The sequence below is a fragment of the Heptranchias perlo genome, chromosome 1, assembly GCF_035084215.1.
Source record: "Heptranchias perlo isolate sHepPer1 chromosome 1, sHepPer1.hap1, whole genome shotgun sequence".
NCBI lineage: Eukaryota > Metazoa > Chordata > Chondrichthyes > Hexanchiformes > Hexanchidae > Heptranchias > Heptranchias perlo.
In genome coordinates, this window is record NC_090325.1 from 146,093,167 (window position 1) to 146,112,111 (window position 18,945).

Sequence of the window (18,945 nt, forward strand, 5' to 3'; positions counted from 1 at the left end):
ACTGGTTAGAGAACGGACAAGGGGCTGGTTAGAGAAAGGACAGGGGCTGGTTAGAGAAAGGACAGGGGCTGGTTAGAGAAAGAACAGGGGCTGGTTAGAGAAAGGACAGGGGCTGGTTAGAGAACGGACAAGAGGCTGGTTAGAGAAAGGACAGGGGCTGGTTAGAGAACGGACAGGGGCTGGTTAGAGAACGGACAGGGGCTGGTTAGAGAACGGACAAGGGGCTGGTTAGAGAAAGGACAGGGGCTGGTTAGAGAAAGAACAGGGGCTGGTTAGATAAAGGACAGGGGCTGGTTAGAGAACGGACAAGAGGCTGGTTAGAGAAAGGACAGGGGCTGGTTAGAGAAAGGACAGGGGCTGGTTAGAGAACGGACAGGGGCTGGTTAGAGAACGGACAAGGGGCTGGTTAGAGAAAGGACAGGGGCTGGTTAGAGAACGGACAGGGGCTGGTTAGAGAACGGACAGGGGCTGGTTAGAGAACGGACAAGAGGCTGATTAGAGAACGGACAGGGGCTGGTTAGAGAAAGGACAGGGGCTGGTTAGAGAACGGACAGGGGCTGGTTAGAGAACGGTCAGGGGCTGGTTAGAGAACGGACAAGGGGCTGGTTAGAGAACGGACAGGGGCTGGTTAGAGAAAGGACAGGGGCTGGTTAGAGTACGGACAGGGGCTGGTTAGAGAACGGACAGGGGCTGGTTAGAGAAAGGACAGGGGCTGGTTAGAGAACGGACAGGGGCTGGTTAGAGAACGGACAAGAGGCTGATTAGAGAACGGACAAGGGGCTGTTTAGAGAACGGACAAGGGGCTGGTTAGAGAACGGACAAGGGGCTGGTTAGAGAAAGGACAAGGGGCTGATTAGAGAACGGACAGGGGCTGGTTAGAGAACAGACAGGGGCTGGTTAGAGAACGGACAAGAGGCTGATTAGAGAACGGTCAGGGGCTGGTTAGAGAACGGACAAGGGGCTGGTTAGAGAACGGTCAGGGGCTGGTTGGAGAACGGACAAGGGGCTGGTTAGAGAACGGTCAGGGGCTGGTTGGAGAACGGTCAGGGGCTGGTTAGAGAACGGACAGGGGCTGGTTAGAGAACGGACAGGGGCTGGTTAGAGAATGGACAGGGGCTGGTTAGAGAATGGACAGGGGCTGGTTAGAGAATGGACAGGGGCTGGTTAGAGAATGGACAGGGGCTGGTTAGAGAATGGACAGGGGCTGGTTAGAGAACGGACAGGGGCTGATTGGAGAACGGACAGGGGCTGGTTAGAGAAAGGACAGGGGCTGGTTAGAGAACGGACAGGGGCTGGTTAGAGAACGGAGAGGGGCTGGTTAGAGAAAGGACAAGGGGCTGATTAGAGAACAGACAGGGGCTGGTTAGAGAACGGACAGGGGCTGGTTAGAGAAAGGACAGGGGCTGGTTAGAGAAAGGACAGGGGCTGGTTAGAGAAAGGACAGGGGCTGGTTAGAGAAAGGACAGGGGCTGATTAGAGAATGGACAAGGGGCTGGTTAGAGAACGGACAAGGGGCTGGTTAGAGAACGGACAGGGGCTGTTTAGAGAATGGACAAGGGGCTGGTTAGAGAACGGACAAGGGGCTGGTTAGAGAACGGTCAGGGGCTGGTTAGAGAACGGACAAGAGGCTGGTTAGAGAACGGTCAGGGGCTGGTTAGAGAATGGACAGGGGCTGGTTAGAGAACGGACAGGGGCTGGTTAGAGAACGGACAGGGGCTGGTTAGAGAAAGGACAGGGGCTGGTTAGAGAAAGGACAGGGGCTGGTTAGAGTACGGACAGGGGCTTGTCAGAGAACGGACAGGGGCTGATTAGAGAAAGGACAGGGGCTGGTTAGAGAAAGGACAAGAGGCTGGTTAGAGAAAGGACAGGGGCTGGTTAGAGAAAGGACAGGGGCTGGTTAGAGAAAGGACAAGAGGCTGGTTAGAGAAAGGACAGGTGCTGGTTAGAGAACGGACAAGGGCTGGTTAGAGAACGGACAGGGGCTGGTTAGAGAACGGACAAGGGGCTGGTTAGAGAAAGGACAGGGGCTGGTTAGAGAACGGACAGGGGCTGGTTAGAGAACGGACAGGGGCTGGTTAGAGAACGGACAAGAGGCTGATTAGAGAACGGACAGGGGCTGGTTAGAGAAAGGACAGGGGCTGGTTAGAGAACGGACAGGGGCTGATTAGAGAACGGTCAGGGGCTGGTTAGAGAACGGACAAGGGGCTGGTTAGAGAACGGACAGGGGCTGGTTAGAGAAAGGACAAGAGGCTGATTAGAGAAAGGACAAGAGGCTGATTAGAGAACGGACAGGGGCTGATTAGAGAAAGGACAAGGGGATGATTAGAGAACGGACAAGAGGCTGATTAGAGAACGGACAAGGGGCTGTTTAGAGAACGGACAAGGGGCTGGTTAGAGAACGGACAAGGGGCTGGTTAGAGAACGGTCAGGGGCTGGTTAGAGAACGGTCAGGGGCTGGTTAGAGAACGGACAGGGGCTGGTTAGAGATCGGACAGGGGCTGGTTAGAGAACGGACAGGGGCTGGTTAGAGAACGGACAGGGGCTGGTTAGAGAATGGACAGGGGCTGGTTAGAGAATGGACAGGGGCTGGTTAGAGAATGGACAGGGGCTGGTTAGAGAACGGACAAGAGGCTGATTGGAGAATGGACAGGGGCTGGTTAGAGAATGGACAGGGGCTGGTTAGAGAACGGACAAGAGGCTGATTGGAGAACGGACAGGGGCTGGTTAGAGAAAGGACAGGGGCTGGTTAGAGAAAGGACAGGGGCTGGTTAGAGAACGGACAGGGGCTGGTTAGAGAACGGACAGGGGCTGGTTAGAGAAAGGACAAGGGGCTGATTAGAGAACGGACAGGGGCTGGTTAGAGAACGGACAGGGGCTGGTTAGAGAAAGGACAGGGGCTGGTTAGAGAAAGGACAGGGGCTGGTTAGAGTACGGACAAGGGGCTGGTTAGAGAACGGTCAGGGGCTGGTTAGTGAACGGTCAGGGGCTGGTTAGAGAACGGACAAGAGGCTGGTTAGAGAACGGTCAGGGGCTGGTTAGAGAACGGACAGGGGCTGGTTAGAGAACGGACAGGGGCTGGTTAGAGAACGGACAGGGGCTGGTTAGAGAACGGACAGGGGCTGGTTAGAGAAAGGACAGGGGCTGGTTAGAGAAAGGACAGGGGCTGGTTAGAGAAAGGACAGGGGCTGGTTAGAGTACGGACAGGGGCTGGTCAGAGAACGGACAGGGGCTGGTCAGAGAACGGACAGGGGCTGGTCAGAGAAAGGACAGGGGCTGGTTCGAGAACGGACAAGAGGCTGGTTAGAGAACGGTCAGGGGCTGGTTAGAGAACGGACAGGGGCTGGTTAGAGAACGGACAGGGGCTGGTTAGAGAACGGACAGGGGCTGGTTAGAGAAAGGACAGGGGCTGGTTAGAGAAAGGACAGGGGCTGGTTAGAGTACGGACAGGGGCTGGTCAGAGAACGGACAGGGGCTGGTCAGAGAACGGACAGGGGCTGGTCAGAGAAAGGACAGGGGCTGGTTAGAGAAAGGACAGGGGCTGGTTAGAGAAAGGACAGGGGCTGGTTAGAGAAAGGACAGGGGTTGGTTAGAGAAAGGACAGGGGCTGGTTAGAGAAAGGACAGGGGCTGGTTAGAGAAAGGACAAGAGGCTGGTTAGAGAACGGTCGGGGGCTGGTTAGAGAACGGTCAGGGGCTGGTTAGAGAAAGGACAGGGGCTGGTTAGAGAAAGGACAGGGGCTGGTTAGAGAAAGAACAGGAGCTGGTTAGAGAACGGACAAGAGGCTGGTTAGAGAACGGACAGGGGCTGGTTAGAGAACGGACAAGAGGCTGGTTAGAGAACGGTCAGGGGCTGGTCAGAGAACGGACAGGGGCTGGTTCGATAAAGAACAGGGACTGGTTGGAGAACGGTAAAGAGGCTGGTTAGAGAAAGGACAGGGGCTGGTTAGAGAAAACACGGGGGCTGGTTAGAGAACGGACAAGGGGCTGGTTAGAGAACGGCCAGGGGCTGGTTAGAGAACGGCCAGGGGCTGGTTAGAGAACGGCCAGGGGCTGGTTAGAGAAAGGACAGGGGCTGGTTAGAGAAAGGACAAGGGGCTGGTTAGAGAACGGACAGGGGCTGGTTAGAGAACGGACAGGGGCTGGTTAGAGAACGGACAGGGGCTGGTTAGAGAACGGACAGGGGCTGGTTAGAGAACGGACAAGAGGCTGCTTAGAGAACGGACAAGAGGCTGGTTAGAGAACGGTCAGGGGCTGGTTAGAGAACGGACAGGGGCTGGTTAGAGAATGGACAGGGGCTGGTTAGAGAACGGACAGGGGCTGGTTAGAGAAAGGACAGGGGCTGGTTAGAGAAAGGACAGGGGCTGGTTAGAGAACGGACAAGAGGCTGGTTAGAGAAAGGACAGAGGCTGGTTAGAGAACGGACAGGGGCTGGTTAGAGAACGGACAGGGGCTGGTTAGAGAACGGACAAGGGGCTGGTTAGAGAAAGGACAGGGGCTGGTTAGAGAAAGAACAGGGGCTGGTTAGATAAAGGACAGGGGCTGGTTGGAGAACGGACAAGACGCTGGTTAGAGAAAGGACAGGGGCTGGTTCGAGAAAGGACAGGGGCTGGTTAGAGAACGGACAGGGGCTGGTTAGAGAACGGACAGGGGCTGGTTAGAGAACGGACAAGGGGCTGGTTAGAGAAAGGACAGGGGCTGGTTAGAGAACGGACAGGGGCTGGTTAGAGAACGGTCAGGGGCTGGTTAGAGAACGGACAAGGGGCTCGTTAGAGAACGGACAGGGGCTGGTTAGAGAAAGGACAGGGGCTGATTAGAGAACGGACAGGGGCTGATTAGAGAACGGACAGGGGCTGGTTAGAGAAAGGACAAGGGGATGATTAGAGAACGGACAAGGGGCTGGTTAGAGAAAGGACAAGGGGCTGGTTAGAGAACGGTCAGGGGCTGGTTAGAGAAAGGACAGGGGCTGGTTAGAGAACGGTCAGGGGCTGGTTAGAGAACGGTCAGGGGCTGGTTAGAGAACGGACAGGGGCTGGTTAGAGAAAGGACAGGGGCTGGTTAGAGAACGGTCAGGGGCTGGTTAGAGAACGGTCAGGGGCTGGTTAGAGAACGGACAGGGGCTGGTTAGAGAACGGACAGGGGCTGGTTAGAGAACGGACAGGGGCTGGTTAGAGAATGGACAGGGGCTGGTTAGAGAATGGACAGGGGCTGGTTAGAGAACGGACAAGAGGCTGATTGGAGAACGGACAGGGGCTGGTTAGAGAAAGGACAGGGGCTGGTTAGAGAACGGACAGGGGCTGGTTAGAGAACGGAGAGGGGCTGGTTAGAGAAAGGACAAGGGGCTGATTAGAGAACGGACAGGGGCTGATTAGAGAACGGACAGGGGCTGGTTAGAGAAAGGACAGGGGCTGGTTAGAGAAAGGACAGGGGCTGGTTAGAGAACGGACAAGAGGCTGGTTAGAGAACGGACAGGGGCTGGTTAGAGAACGGACAAGAGGCTGGTTAGAGAACGGTCAGGGGCTGGTCAGATAAAGAACAGGGACTGGTTGGAGAACGGTAAAGAGGCTGGTTAGAGAAAGGACAGGGGCTGGTTAGAGAAAACATGGGGGCTGGTTAGAGAACGGACAAGGGGCTGGTTAGAGAACGGCCAGGGGCTGGTTGGAGAACGGCCAGGGGCTGGTTCGAGAAAGGACAGGGGCTGGTCAGAGAACGGACAGGGGCTGGTCAGAGAACGGACAGGGGCTGGTCAGAGAACGGACAGGGGCTGGTCAGAGAAAGGACAGGGGCTGGTTAGAGAAAGGACAGGGGCTGGTTAGAGAAAGGACAGGGGTTGGTTAGAGAAAGGACAGGGGCTGGTTGGAGAAAGGACAGGGGCTGGTTAGAGAAAGGACAAGAGGCTGGTTAGAGAACGGTCAGGGGCTGGTTAGAGAAAGGACAGGGGCTGGTTAGAGAAAGGACAGGGGCTGGTTAGAGAAAGGACAGGGGCTGGTTAGAGAACGGACAAGAGGCTGGTTAGAGAACGGACAGGGGCTGGTTAGAGAACGGACAAGAGGCTGGTTAGAGAACGGTCAGGGGCTGGTCAGAGAACGGACAGGGGCTGGTTAGATAAAGAACAGGGACTGGTTGGAGAACGGTAAAGAGGCTGGTTAGAGAAAGGACAGGGACCGGTTAGAGAAAACACGGGGGCTGGTTAGAGAACGGACAAGGGGCTGGTTAGAGAACGGCCAGGGGCTGGTTAGAGAACGGCCAGGGGCTGGTTAGAGAAAGGACAGGGGCTGGTTAGAGAAAGGACAAGGGGCTGGTTAGAGAACGGACAGGGGCTGGTTAGAGAACGGACAGGGGCTGGTTAGAGAACGGACAGGGTCTGGTTAGAGAACGGCCAGGGGCTGGCTAGAGAAAGGACAAGGGGCTGGTTAGAGAAAGGACAAGGGGCTGGTTAGAGAAAGGACAGGGGCTGGTTAGAGAAAGGACAAGGGGCTGGTTAGAGAAAGGACAGGGGCTGGTTAGTGAAAGGACAGGGGCTGGTTAGAGAAAGGACGTGGGCTGGTTAGAGAAAGAACAGGGGCTGTTTAGAGAAAGGACAGGGGCTGGTTAGAGAAAGGACAGGGGCTGGTTAGAGAAAGGACAGGGGCTGGTTAGAGAAAGGACAGGGGCTGGTTAGAGAAAGGACAGGGGCTGGTTAGAGAAAGGACAAGAGGCTGGTTAGAGAAAGGACAAGAGGCTGGTTAGAGAACGGTCAGGGGCTGGTTAGAGAAAGGACAGGGGCTGGTTAGAGAAAGGACAGGGGCTGGTTAGAGAAAGGACAGGGGCTGGTTAGAGAAAGGACAGGGGCTGGTTAGAGAACGGACAAGAGGCTGGTTAGAGAACGGACAGGGGCTGGTTAGAGAACGGACAAGAGGCTGGTTAGAGAACGGTCAGAGGCTGGTCAGAGAACGGACAGGGGCTGGTTAGATAAAGAACAGGGACTGGTTGGAGAACGGTAAAGAGGCTGGTTAGAGAAAGGACAGGGGCTGGTTAGAGAAAACACGGGGGCTGGTTAGAGAACGGACAAGGGGCTGGTTAGAGAACGGCCAGGGGATGGTTAGAGAACGGCCAGGGGCTGGTTAGAGAACGGCCAGGGGCTGGTTAGAGAACGGCCAGGGGCTGGTTAGAGAAAGGACAGGGGCTGATTAGAGAACGGACAGGGGCTGGTTAGAGAACGGACAGGGGCTGGTTGGAGAACGGACAAGGGGCTGTTTAGAGAACGGACAGGGGCTGGTTAGAGAAAGGACAAGGGGCTGGTTAGAGAAAGGACAAGGGGCTGGTTAGAGAAAGGACAAGGGGCTGGTTAGAGAAAGGACAAGGGGCTGGTTAGAGAAAGGACAGGGGCTGGTTAGAGAAAGGACAAGGGGCTGGTTGGAGAAAGGACAGGGGCTGGTTAGAGAACGGACAGGGGCTGGTTAGAGAAAGGACAAGGGGCTGGTTGGAGAAAGGACAGGGGCTGGTTAGAGAACGGACAGGGGCTGGTTAGAGAAAGGACAGGGGCTGGTTAGAGAAAGGACAGGGGCTGGTTAGAGAAAGGACAGGGGCTGGTTAGAGAAAGGACAGGGGCTGGTTAGAGAAAGGACAGGGGCTGGTTAGAGAAAGGACAGGGGGCTGGTTAGAGAAAGGACAGGGGCTGGTTGGAGAAAGCCAGAAGGAGCAGATCTCGTTTGATCAATTTACTGTTTTTTTGAGGAGGTTACGGATGAAGGTGAGGCAGTTGGCTTGTCTATCTGGATTTCACTCAAAGCATTGACGCTGTCCCACATAACACACTAATTTGCATAAATATTGCTAATCTAGTATCAATACCAAGTTCATAATTCACAATGGATTTCCATTTGCTGAGTGAGGCTATGAAACATTTTGTGATGAAGCCCCTATAGTTAGGGCTGGTGATTTGTCATCAATATTTATGCTGAAAATCAGGGGTCGTCATGGGTAAAATCAAGAAAATAACATTCTCCAAAAACCAGGTCCAAATACCTCTGAGTGACCACTCCACTCCACTCCACTACAAACCAGCTCAGTCAACTCATTACAGCAAGCAGCCAGCTCAATTCCGCTTTCCAAACAGTCATGTTCTCTTGCAATAACTCCTGACTTCAGTCCTAACTCCTGCTGCTCCCTCCCTTTTGATGTTGCCCAGGAGTTGTGTGATTTTTAAAATTAAATTACACTCATTCTGGGCAAAATTATGCTTGTCACAATAAGTTATAAAGATTTTAGAATGTGTGATGCCATGATAAAACATTAACCTCACTGCACTATGGGGTAGATTTTCCGAGTTCTCGCCCGTGGCCAGGTAACTTGCGTGCCGCAAGTGCGTATTGGAAAATCGCAGGCCCGCTGCCATCCAAATGCATGGAAAATCGTGGGTATCGGCTCTGTGATTTTCCAATGCATGTTCATGGCATGTGGCGCACCTCGATACAGGCGAGGGCTGAGAAAATCAACCCTACAGTGCAGTTAGAGTCATAGACACATTTTTCCATCAAACCCGCTTCTTCCACGGACTGTTTACAAAATATTCTATGATGGATTTTCCCCAACTGCAAAATTTCTCCCTGTGTGAAAACACAGGGATAGATTTTGACTCTGTGCAATAGTATGAATCGGTGATAGCGAATTGGCAGACCGCTTTACATCTCTCCTGATTTTTATTTATATTGATGGCAATGGAAATAAAAATCAGGAACGATGTAGAACGGGCTGCCGATTCGCTAACACCCATTTTATACTGTTGCACAAAGTCAAAATCTACCCCACATTGTTATAATATATTGATGAGTGTATTTTTTCTCAGTAAAGTGTTTTTGTCAGCCTATTCCCATTGTGCCCCTGGTTTAATATTATAACATTGTAAAACAACAAACGTGAAAATTCTCGTGCTAAAAGCCCACAATTGTTTAAATACACTGTTTGAGAGCACGATCAATAGAGTAATGCATTCTTTGAATTTGTATAGCAGCATAAAGCTGTCCAAATTCTCTCCTGCAGGTTGCTATCTGAATTCTTCAAATGTTCTGTGTTATATTGCCAGTTCACCATATATCCTCCATGTGTTGCACTGCTATAGTTTTTGTTGCTTCTAATGTTGTCCATATAGTACACAAGATGTGACGTCCAAATTATCCATCCTGCTGAAATATTGCCAATAAACAGAACATTTACAATAAGAGCAAGAGACTCTTCGTCAGGTGACCCTGAATGTATGATGTTATATTACTTATGTAAGTACAAGTGCTTCAGTACTGCACCTGCTAACTATTATTCAGTTTCTATTAAACTGAAAAATGGGTAATTGACATCTGTGCTTTCTTTTTTCAGAATATTTTTGGTGACGAGGCTCCATAGAATTCCAGGACACTATAATACACCAAAAAATCCAACCGCTTCGCCTATGAGAGGTAAATAAAGGATACATAAATCTGTTGTGAGAATGGACTGAAGGTTCAATGGACATGTAGACTGGCAGAAGAAAAATCACTGTGAATCCTGTTATCCTGTTATCTTACCCTAATATGATTTGAGTCATTATATTGAAGTTTGTTGTGCACATGAAGTGTAGAAATTGGATGGCGCCACACCTGTTTCTCAGAGGCTACATTGGTGCCTAAGCCTCCAATATGGTGGGCAGGAAGCGCATGCTCATTATGAGCCAGAAGCGCGCAGCCTGCCATACTGGGGTAGGAAAGAAAAGGCATCCCAGGCCTGTGCCTAAAACAGGCGTTAGGCCCTGTTTATTGAAATAAGAAGCCTAACGTCTGTTTGAGGTCCTCTCTACAGTATTGGATTGCCTGAGGCTGCGATCAGGAAAACCAGGTCTACATGTAACCTAACAAACGGTCCTTAAAGGGACCGCTGTAGGCTGCAACCAACAAGGTAATTGTTTAAAATATAATTACCTGAATGTGGAGCCAGGGGCAGCAGGTGTGCTCCTCCCGACCCCACATTCAAACCACGAGGGCAGCTGCTGGCCACTGCTCCCCACATCGCGACCCCGAACCCCTCCACCCCCCGATCGCCGCCGCTACTCTCCCGATCCCAGCCGACTGCTTCCCAGCCTTTCCGGTCCCGTACACCGCTATCCTCCCCCCCCCGATCATCTCTACTCTTCACGGGGCCTCCTATTAGGTGTCCGCAGCTCGCCAGCTTGATGATAATGAGGCCTGAGGCCCAGTGTTATGTGCGCCTCTGGCCTAGCTATTCACGGGCGGGGATTGTTCACTGCGCCCCCTATGCGCTCATATCATTCAAATTTCTCGGCCTAGATTTTTTTACTGTCCTATTAAGTAATAGTCAATATCAAATATAATATTCTGTGCATTGACAGAGATAGCAGAAGTCAAAAGTTTTGCTTATGGCTGTTATTCTTTTGATAGACAAACGGGAAGAAATTCTCAGACAGACACCTGGATGGTCTAAAACTAATACACTTTCACAGACAACAATGAATATTACCGGAACCAGAGAGGTATTTAAAAAGTTTAATTTGGTGATTTCTACTTCTCAAATTTTAATTGTTTAGGGCTTATCCTTGTCAAATAAGGTGGGATAAGCAGCATTTCAGACAAAACAGACAACAAAGGAAACAGTTAAACACGCGTTAATGTGAAGTGCTATGGAAATTATTATTGATAAAATCTCTCACTTTGAGCATTGTCCTTTTAAATATAATAAATGAATATTTATGTAGCTTTACTGCGGTTAGTATAATACAAACATTTAGTCAGGTTAAAGTACATTTACAGGAACAAACTACACTCATAGTTTACCATCACCTACTAGCAAGTCTCCCATGGCATTGCTCACAGTGAGTCAGAGGATATAGTGTTTTATACATTAAGGGTGTTTATGCCATGTAAAGGGATAACATCACTGAATTATGTGACTGAATAAATTGTTTTATTGAATGGTATTCTGGGATTTTTATCAGTGTTTTGGGGATCAAATTCCACAATTTTATCCATTATTTTGTGAGATCCATTTTTTTCATTATTTTACTTTAAATATATCATATATTTATATATTCCTATATTTCATTTTTATCTCTTTACATTTCTAAGCTGAGGGTACATGGCAAGATGGCATGCAAGATGTACCAGTTGGATGTAAGTCCATGGTACTTAAAAGTAATGGGTAGAGGGGATTGGGTTTAGCAACACTGGGGAGGTCTTATGCTTTGGTAACACCGAGGAGATGGGCCTAGGACTTCGCAGAACTGGAGTGGGGGTCATGGAGTTTGGTCGGACTTGGGTGGAGGTGTGTGGGTTTGGTACTAAGGAGGAGTAATTTAGTTTTGTATTACTGTTGAGGAGCATCTTGGGGTTTGGCAAAGATGTGGGAGGTGGAATGTAGTATTGGCTCACTAGTGGGTTCCCAGTGTTTGTCAGCATTGATGGGAAGGGGAAGGCATGGGCCTGATAGCACTGGGATAAGGTGGGGCCTGGGCCTGACAGCACTGGGATAGGGTGGGGCCTGGGCCTGATAGCACTGGGATAAGGTGGGGCCTGGGCCTGATAGCACTGGGACAGGGTGGGGCCTGGGCCTGATAGCACTGGGACAGGGTGGGGCCTGGACCTGATAGCACTGGGATAAGGTGGGGCCTGGACCTGATAGCACTGGGATAAGGTGGGGCCTGGGCCTGATAGCACTGGGACAGGGTGGGGCCTGGGCCTAATAGCACTGGGACAGGGTGGGGCCTGGGCCTGCTAGCACTGGGGCCTGGGCCTGATAGCATTGGGACAGGGTGGGGCCTGGGCCTGATAGCACTGGGATAGGGTGGGGCCTGGGCCTGATAGCACTGGGATAGGGAGGGTCCTGGCTCTGACAGCACTGAGATAGGGTGGGTCCTGGGTCTGACAACACTGGAAGGGGCTAGGTCCTGGGTCTGACGACATTGAGATAGGGTGGGCCCTGGCTCTGACAGCACTGGGACAGGGTGGAGCCTGGACCTGATAGCACTGGGACAGAGTGAGGCCTGGGCCTGACAGCACTGGGATAGGGTGGGGCCTGGGCCCGATAGCACTGGGATAGGGTGGGGCCTAGGCCTGATAGCACTGGGATAGGGTGGGGCCTGGGCCTCACATTACTGGGATAGGGAGGGTCCTGGCTCTGACAGCACTGAGATAGGGTGGGTCCTGGGTCTGACAACACTGGGAGAGGCTAGGTCCTGGGTCTGACGACATTGAGATAGGGTGGGCCCTGGCTCTGACAGCACTGGGATAGGGTGGGTCCTGGCTCTGACAGCACTGGGATAGGGTGGGTCCTGGCTCTGACAGCACTGGGAGAGAGTGGGTCCTGGGTCTCACAGCATTAGGATAGGGTGGGACTTGGGCCTGACGGCAGTGGGATAGGGTGAGTCCTGGCTCTGACAGCACAGGGATAGGGTGGGTCCTGAGTCTGACGGCACTGGGAGAAGGTGGATCCTGGGTCTGACAGCACTGGAATAGGATGCAGATTCTGGCCAAAACAATGTTTTTATAAACTACTAAAAGTTACTGATTTCACTTCTTTATTTAGTGTAGGACTCTACTGTGGAAAAATCAGAACATTCCTCAAGTTTTGAGACCAAGACTCTTCCACACTATGTCTTGTCACTGTAGTATAGGATAATGGACAATTGGCTGTCTTGGCAACAGTTATCATGTTTTTCTCAGAAGCATCCAGTGTTCCTGAAAAACGCTGCTCAGACCATAGTAACCTGTACACAAAACATGAGTATTTCTCCCATCTACATCTTTAATTGTTATTTTAGGTGCCACTTTCTTCACATCTGTAGTGATTATAGTTGTCCTTGATTCTGTCAAATGACACCAAGCTGGGAACACAGATTGGGATTACAATTCCTCTGACCTTATTCCCACATAGAACAAATGTTTAGTATGGCAAACTTATGTTTATTGTATGTGGGATTGACTGATTGATTGATTGATTGATTGACTCTGCTGCTTTTGACTTTTGTTTTCTAAAACAAATTACATTTTTAAATTTGTTTTCTCTCGAATTTTCTCTCCAGTCGGGTGATAGTTCCAACACCCAATCCAGGTGGTCATTGTTCGTGAGAGAGTCTGGACACTGACTCTTGGGGATTCATCCAGCAGGATTGTTCAATCACATTGGAGCCTGATCCTATCCTCACCCAATCATTGATCATGAGCAGGAAACCTGGCAGTTTCTTTCAGAATTATAATGAGTGACATTAATCTTTAAATTTAAAGCTGCACTGAGCAATGGAATGGGATAACATGAGTTTTTACCTGTGACCCCACACTGCTGAAGACCCTGACTCAGCTGCATTGTGAAAAGGGGAAGCTCCAGGCAAGTGCCAGGCTATTCCCCACAAGGAGGGAATTGGAGGGAGAACTATTAATGACACTTCTCAGATCCCTTTTAGTGACCAGCTTCAGGGCCACATTGGTTGAGGGACAGGAGCAGGTAGTCCACCTGCTCATTTCACTGTGGGTGGTGTGTGGCCACAGGATAGTCACCTTTTGCTCAATCCAAAATTAAATGGAGGCTGGGGATAAAGGTTATATGCGTGTGTAAGACGGGCCAATTACTCGTACTGAAAATGGGGTCGTAATTGCACCAGTGCAAAATGGGGGTGGGGTTAAATATGTATATGTAAAATAGTCTGCTCATGCATGTAGAAGTGTTCACAAATGCCTGAGTGGACCATTTTGCGCAGGGACGATTAGTCCCAGTTCCGAACATTTGGATGCCCTCTTGAAAGTCCACTATTGAAAAACGAGACTTTTTCAGTTTTCAACACTTGACTATCCAATGCAAAACAGTTGTGACGTGTGGTCACCTGTTCAGTTTAAGATGAAAATTTAGGATTAATCAGATCCTGATGGACAAGACAAATAAAAAGCAAATGCTGGAAATCTGAACCAAAAACAGAAAGTGCTGGAAACACGCAGCAAGTCAATCACTATCTGTAAAGAGAAGAGACAAATCAACGTTTTAGGTGACCCTTTGTCGGAACTGGGAAAAAAAATGAACAGAACAAATGGGAGGAGGAGGAAAAGATAAAACACACACACAAGAGGGAACCCCTGAAACATTAACTTATCCATACTCCCTAAAGATGCTCATTGACCGGCTTAATCTTTCCAGCATTTTTGTTCCTAATTGTCAGGACTAGTTTCTGGTGAATTATAATCATGAGGGTTGTAAAAGAGCAAATTATTTGTTGAGTTTTCTTTTGTATCATTTTCACTATCATTTTTCTAGTAATGATTCAGTTTGTCATAATTTTTATGTAAGTACAAATGAGGGATAAATGAGTACAGTGCATGTATTTTTAAATGATTTTACAACACCAAGTTATAGTCCAGCAATTTTATTTTAAATTCACAAGCTTTCGGAGGCTTCCTCCTTCGTCAGGTGAACGATGTGAAAATCGTTTCATGTTTTCACATCGTTCACCTGGCGAAGGAGGAAGCCTCCGAAAGCTTGTGAATTTAAAATAAAATTGCTGGACTATAACTTGGTGTTGTAAAATTGTTTACAATTGTATTTTTAAAGGTGACTGTGAATTGTATAAAGTAATTAAATAAATTAGTTAAAGCATTTTAAAAGCTCCTCTTCAAGTTAATTAAGCTTATCCTGTGGGCAGCTGCACCATACAGACCAGGAGAGTCTGTACTGAGATAGCTGATGTCACACTGGGAACTGCAATTTGCCTCTGACTCTGGGTTAGAGGGAGGAGAATCACTGAACGACCCCACTTTTGATTGCTATCCAGTTACCTCTGCTTGAAATGCCCATGTTTAGTGGTGGGTGAGGATAGGTTTGGGCTGGACTATGATGACTCCGACACTTACTGTTAAGTTTCACAGATAAATAATGGCAATGTGGGTGAGATACGGGGTGGGGGGGGGAGGGGGCGGTGCCTGGAGCTTGTGGAACTGTACTCCAACAAGGAGTCAATCATCAGGAGAGGAAGGAAGGGAGGAAAATTAACGAGAGAAAATCTGTTTTCTTCCTCGCTTTCACCTTCTGCAGTCTCCCCATGTCACACACCATCCTCAGCTGAGAGGATAGGCTTGGCACTTACTCCCAGGCATTCACCAACACTGGTATGTAGCTGAAAGATAGAAAGTACACAAGAGCTGCACAGAGGTAACTGGATTTTTGACTTTTCTATCTCGCTGTAGTGAAGTACTTGGCCTTTTCTCAGTGCCCACTAAAGTCTAGGTTGAGGTGACTCCAAGATGACATGGCTGACAATGAAAGATTGGAATCAAGTAAACTTTCTGTGGAGCCTTAGTAATCTGATGCCTGAGCCAAGAAGTCCAGCCTATTCCAGGGCACTGTCGGAAACTGACTCACTGATGGGACTTGGAGGGTTAGAGCTGTCACTGGGAGCTGGCATTGTTTCCACTAGGCTGCAGATAACCCTGTGATCCAGAGACCCCGTGGATCGGGTAGCTGGAAAAGCAGTGACGAAGCATCCCAAAGCGCTATGGTAGGGTACGCGGTTTTGGCTGATTAAACTGCAGCAGTACTCCGGCGCTCACTTGGAGCTCAGCAAGCCTTACCAACCTGCACCTAAGCTCTCTGGACTTAGGTAAGTGGGGTGTGTACCTCGGGGGAGACAGTGTGCACTCCATATCAGACCAGCAGAAACTTACCTGTGGGAATTTCTCAGTAGTTTGCTTTGAAAACTGTTAAGCATGATGGTGGATTTCTTTCTGTGTCAAACATCTGGTTGACCAAAAAAAAATTGGTATCTTCTGACATTTGCACAGGTTGAGATCAGTAACTCATCATGTGAGGAGTCATGGGCACAAACCCATTTCCAACAAATGTAGTAGCTTTTTGGAGCACTCTGCACTAGCAAACAATGGCATGTTGGAGGATCCAGCTGTTTCTCTCTCATGTAACAGTGCGATTGATAAAGAGCTGGTTGCTGGTTAAAATAGTGTAAGTATTCAGGACATGCAGATACAATTTCATATATCGTACATAACGCATTTGGGACATACATGTATGTATCAGGACAATAATCAGCACATTGTTACAGAAGAGTGGAGTTGTTCGACTACACACTGTTGTATCTCTGTTCAGCACTTTTTTTTGATTCGCATCAGAAATAACTAAAACTGACTGATGCAATCCCATTCTGTTCTAGTCACTTCAGGCAGTTCTCAATGACTCAAACACAGCCTGGGCAGCAGAGGCCTGGATGAAGCTTACCTGTGAAAAAGGTAAACGGATGTGATGCTGAGTGCAAGCCAACTAATAACCACTGTTGTCTTCTGACATTTCCAGATTGAAAGTTTGACAGAAATTGTGACAGTGTGAATTATCTCGGTTCCTTAGATCGCCAGGCTGTGAAAAGGATGATAGACTGTGCCATCAGTACATCAGTGGATATAACAAGAAAAGATGCTCCAAGACAAAGCTACATCAGTCAAGTAAGTAACTGGCACTGCAGTTTGAGGGTAATTTGTAATTACCAGCACAGTTACACAAAGGCCATGTACAGACATGTACTAATCAGAAATGACAATTTCTACAACTGTTGTTGGCATTATTAGAGTGTGATAAATCATGTTATCACTGTAATAAGATGTGAAAAATAACACTGCATTGTGACAAAATTGCCTCCGGTAGTATAATTTCGCCATTAGTGCCTTGACATTCGGCTCTTCAAATATTAGCATGTAAATGCTTACTGAGTTCACTATTTGCCCACTATTTTAATGGAGGCATTGATCCATTTAAAATTTCTGTTGATATAACAAAGGAATTTGACACGAATGTGTTAAGTGTTTGCATTCTTAACGTATTTGTCTGAGATTCCTCTGACTGCCGTTTTTCAAAGAGATGAGCTTCAAGGCAAAAATTACCACAGAATTCACCACAGACAGTCTGATCCATTGCTCCTCAAACCACCTGACACAGTGCCCAGCTTACCACCCTATCTTTCACTATTTAATACATTAAAATTATTCCTTGTGTGTGCCTTTAACTTTTTTTCAAACATCTTTTAATCAAAAAAGCTTTTAAACCACAATCTGATCCAATGTCATGAACAAAAAACACATTAAAAAAAGAGGGCTGGGTTATTCTTTTTTTGTGTGGTTAGTTTTTGTCAGGGCAGTGACCAGTGACCACTAGTGTGGAGTGCAACTGTTAGTCTAGATTGTAGCTGTCGATGTGAAGGGAGAGCTTTGATGCAGAAGGTGACTGTCAGGATGGAGGGTGATCGTCAGTGTGAAGGGCAAGCTTCAGAGGGGAGGACGACCGTTGCTCCTCTCCAGGTGATGATGTACACACAAGAGGATTAATAATGGTAAAATCATTATTGCACAATGAATTTTGTGTCCATATATTATAAGTTGTAGTTGGTCTGAGTTAATATCCATTGTAAACTAACATTGGAGCATATCAGTAAACAATGGTTGATGTGAAAACACAGGCAGCCTACAGGTAGTTGGCTATTAATCTCTTAGTTCATATATATTCATGATGTCTCCTATCAGATTGTAATTTACACTGAGACCATTGGGTCATTAGTATATTCAAACCTGAATATATTCAGAATATGAATATATTTGGAGAAAATGGTTCTCAAAATTGCATCCCAGGCTATAAGTCAGCCAGTCATGCCTATGTTTATAGACTCAATTTCTCAGTGTGCCTATTTATTGACTATATGTTAGCTAGGTTGGATGTAGTCTACAGCTGCAAATTAAATTATCTTTTTATATTTATCAACAGGTTTAACAACTAACTTTAAACCATCATTAGACTTCTCACCAAGTGTTAACAAATCTAATTCTGGAGTTTTCACAACATTAAGACTGAACAACAAGTGTCTAATATTTTAAACACCAAACCAGGTGACATGTACAGTCTAGCCCTGGGGTCACGGACAATATTACCAAACATTGGCTAGACTTTGCACATCTCTCTCACACAGGATTGTATATTCTTTATGATGTTAAGAAGATAAAAAAGCAAGGGAAGTGGTTTTGTCTGTAAACTAGTACCTGGCTACTGACAGCAGCAATATTCTGTGTAGTTGAATGTGTTTCATTATTAACTGATTCTTGTGTACAGGGATATCTATCTTGTGGTGACTAATCCTGTCCCCTAGATGTTCAGTGCTGTCGGAGTGCTGCAGTTCATTTTGTTAAAAGCACAAGCCTGATTGCTTTACTAATAGATCAAGTGGATGCTGTCATTTTATTATTCTAAAAGCAGCAGGGTGTTCTGTGCCAGCCTAGCCACTGTAATCATTTGCTTGTGGTTTACTCATGCTGAGGGTGAAATTATTAATCTGCAGTCATTCCAGAAACATCCAGAGGACCTGTAAGTTATTTCTTCTCAACGTTTTAGTGTTTGACCTCAAAATCCAATTTTTGTCTTTGTCCAATCTTTTCTGTACTTCTTTAGGTCGCTCTACATCACACATCTGACCAGGGGAACAGGCAGCTGACCTGCTCCTAGGCCTCTGCCATTGATGCTTTGTAACTGGCTGTGGGGAATGAGCTAGAGTGGCCCAGGTTGATTTGCTGTCTGAATTTTTTAGATCTCAGTATAGCAAAGCACTGTTACTGTTCCCAAGTGTTCAGACAGTGTGGTCCCATTTAAGAAAAGTAAATAGTTACTCACCAAGTTAAAGGGACATTGTCTTTCTTAAAGTATATTTGGCAAGCAATTTTTTTTCGTTTTGTGAGGTAGAAGATTCAGAAGAACAGTGTGCTATTTTATGGTGAGGACATGCTCAAATGACGTGATGTTCGACTTATTTTATCATGTGTTTGTATATACAAATGGAAAAGATTTGCCAACCGCTTTTGTATGAAATGCACTGCTCAGATCACTCCTCGACGACTGCGTCATCGAGACACAATGGAGATGGATTTTCAGGCCCTGATATGATGCAGAGAGGAAGCACAAGATT

At 48.0% G+C, this 18,945-nt stretch overlaps 1 protein-coding gene across 2 annotated transcripts in view; it reads left to right on the plus strand.

The window, feature by feature from the left end:
* Positions 1-18,945, plus strand: part of LOC137299591 (uncharacterized) — a 62,412-nt gene that overhangs the window by 11,352 nt on the left and 32,115 nt on the right. For both annotated transcript variants that reach the window (XM_067968477.1, XM_067968565.1), the window contains exons 2-5: positions 9,348-9,427; positions 10,403-10,494; positions 16,162-16,237; positions 16,353-16,447. In XM_067968477.1, coding sequence (XP_067824578.1) covers positions 9,348-9,427; positions 10,403-10,494; positions 16,162-16,237; positions 16,353-16,447 — 343 coding nt within the window. The remainder of the gene's footprint in view (positions 1-9,347; positions 9,428-10,402; positions 10,495-16,161; positions 16,238-16,352; positions 16,448-18,945) is intronic.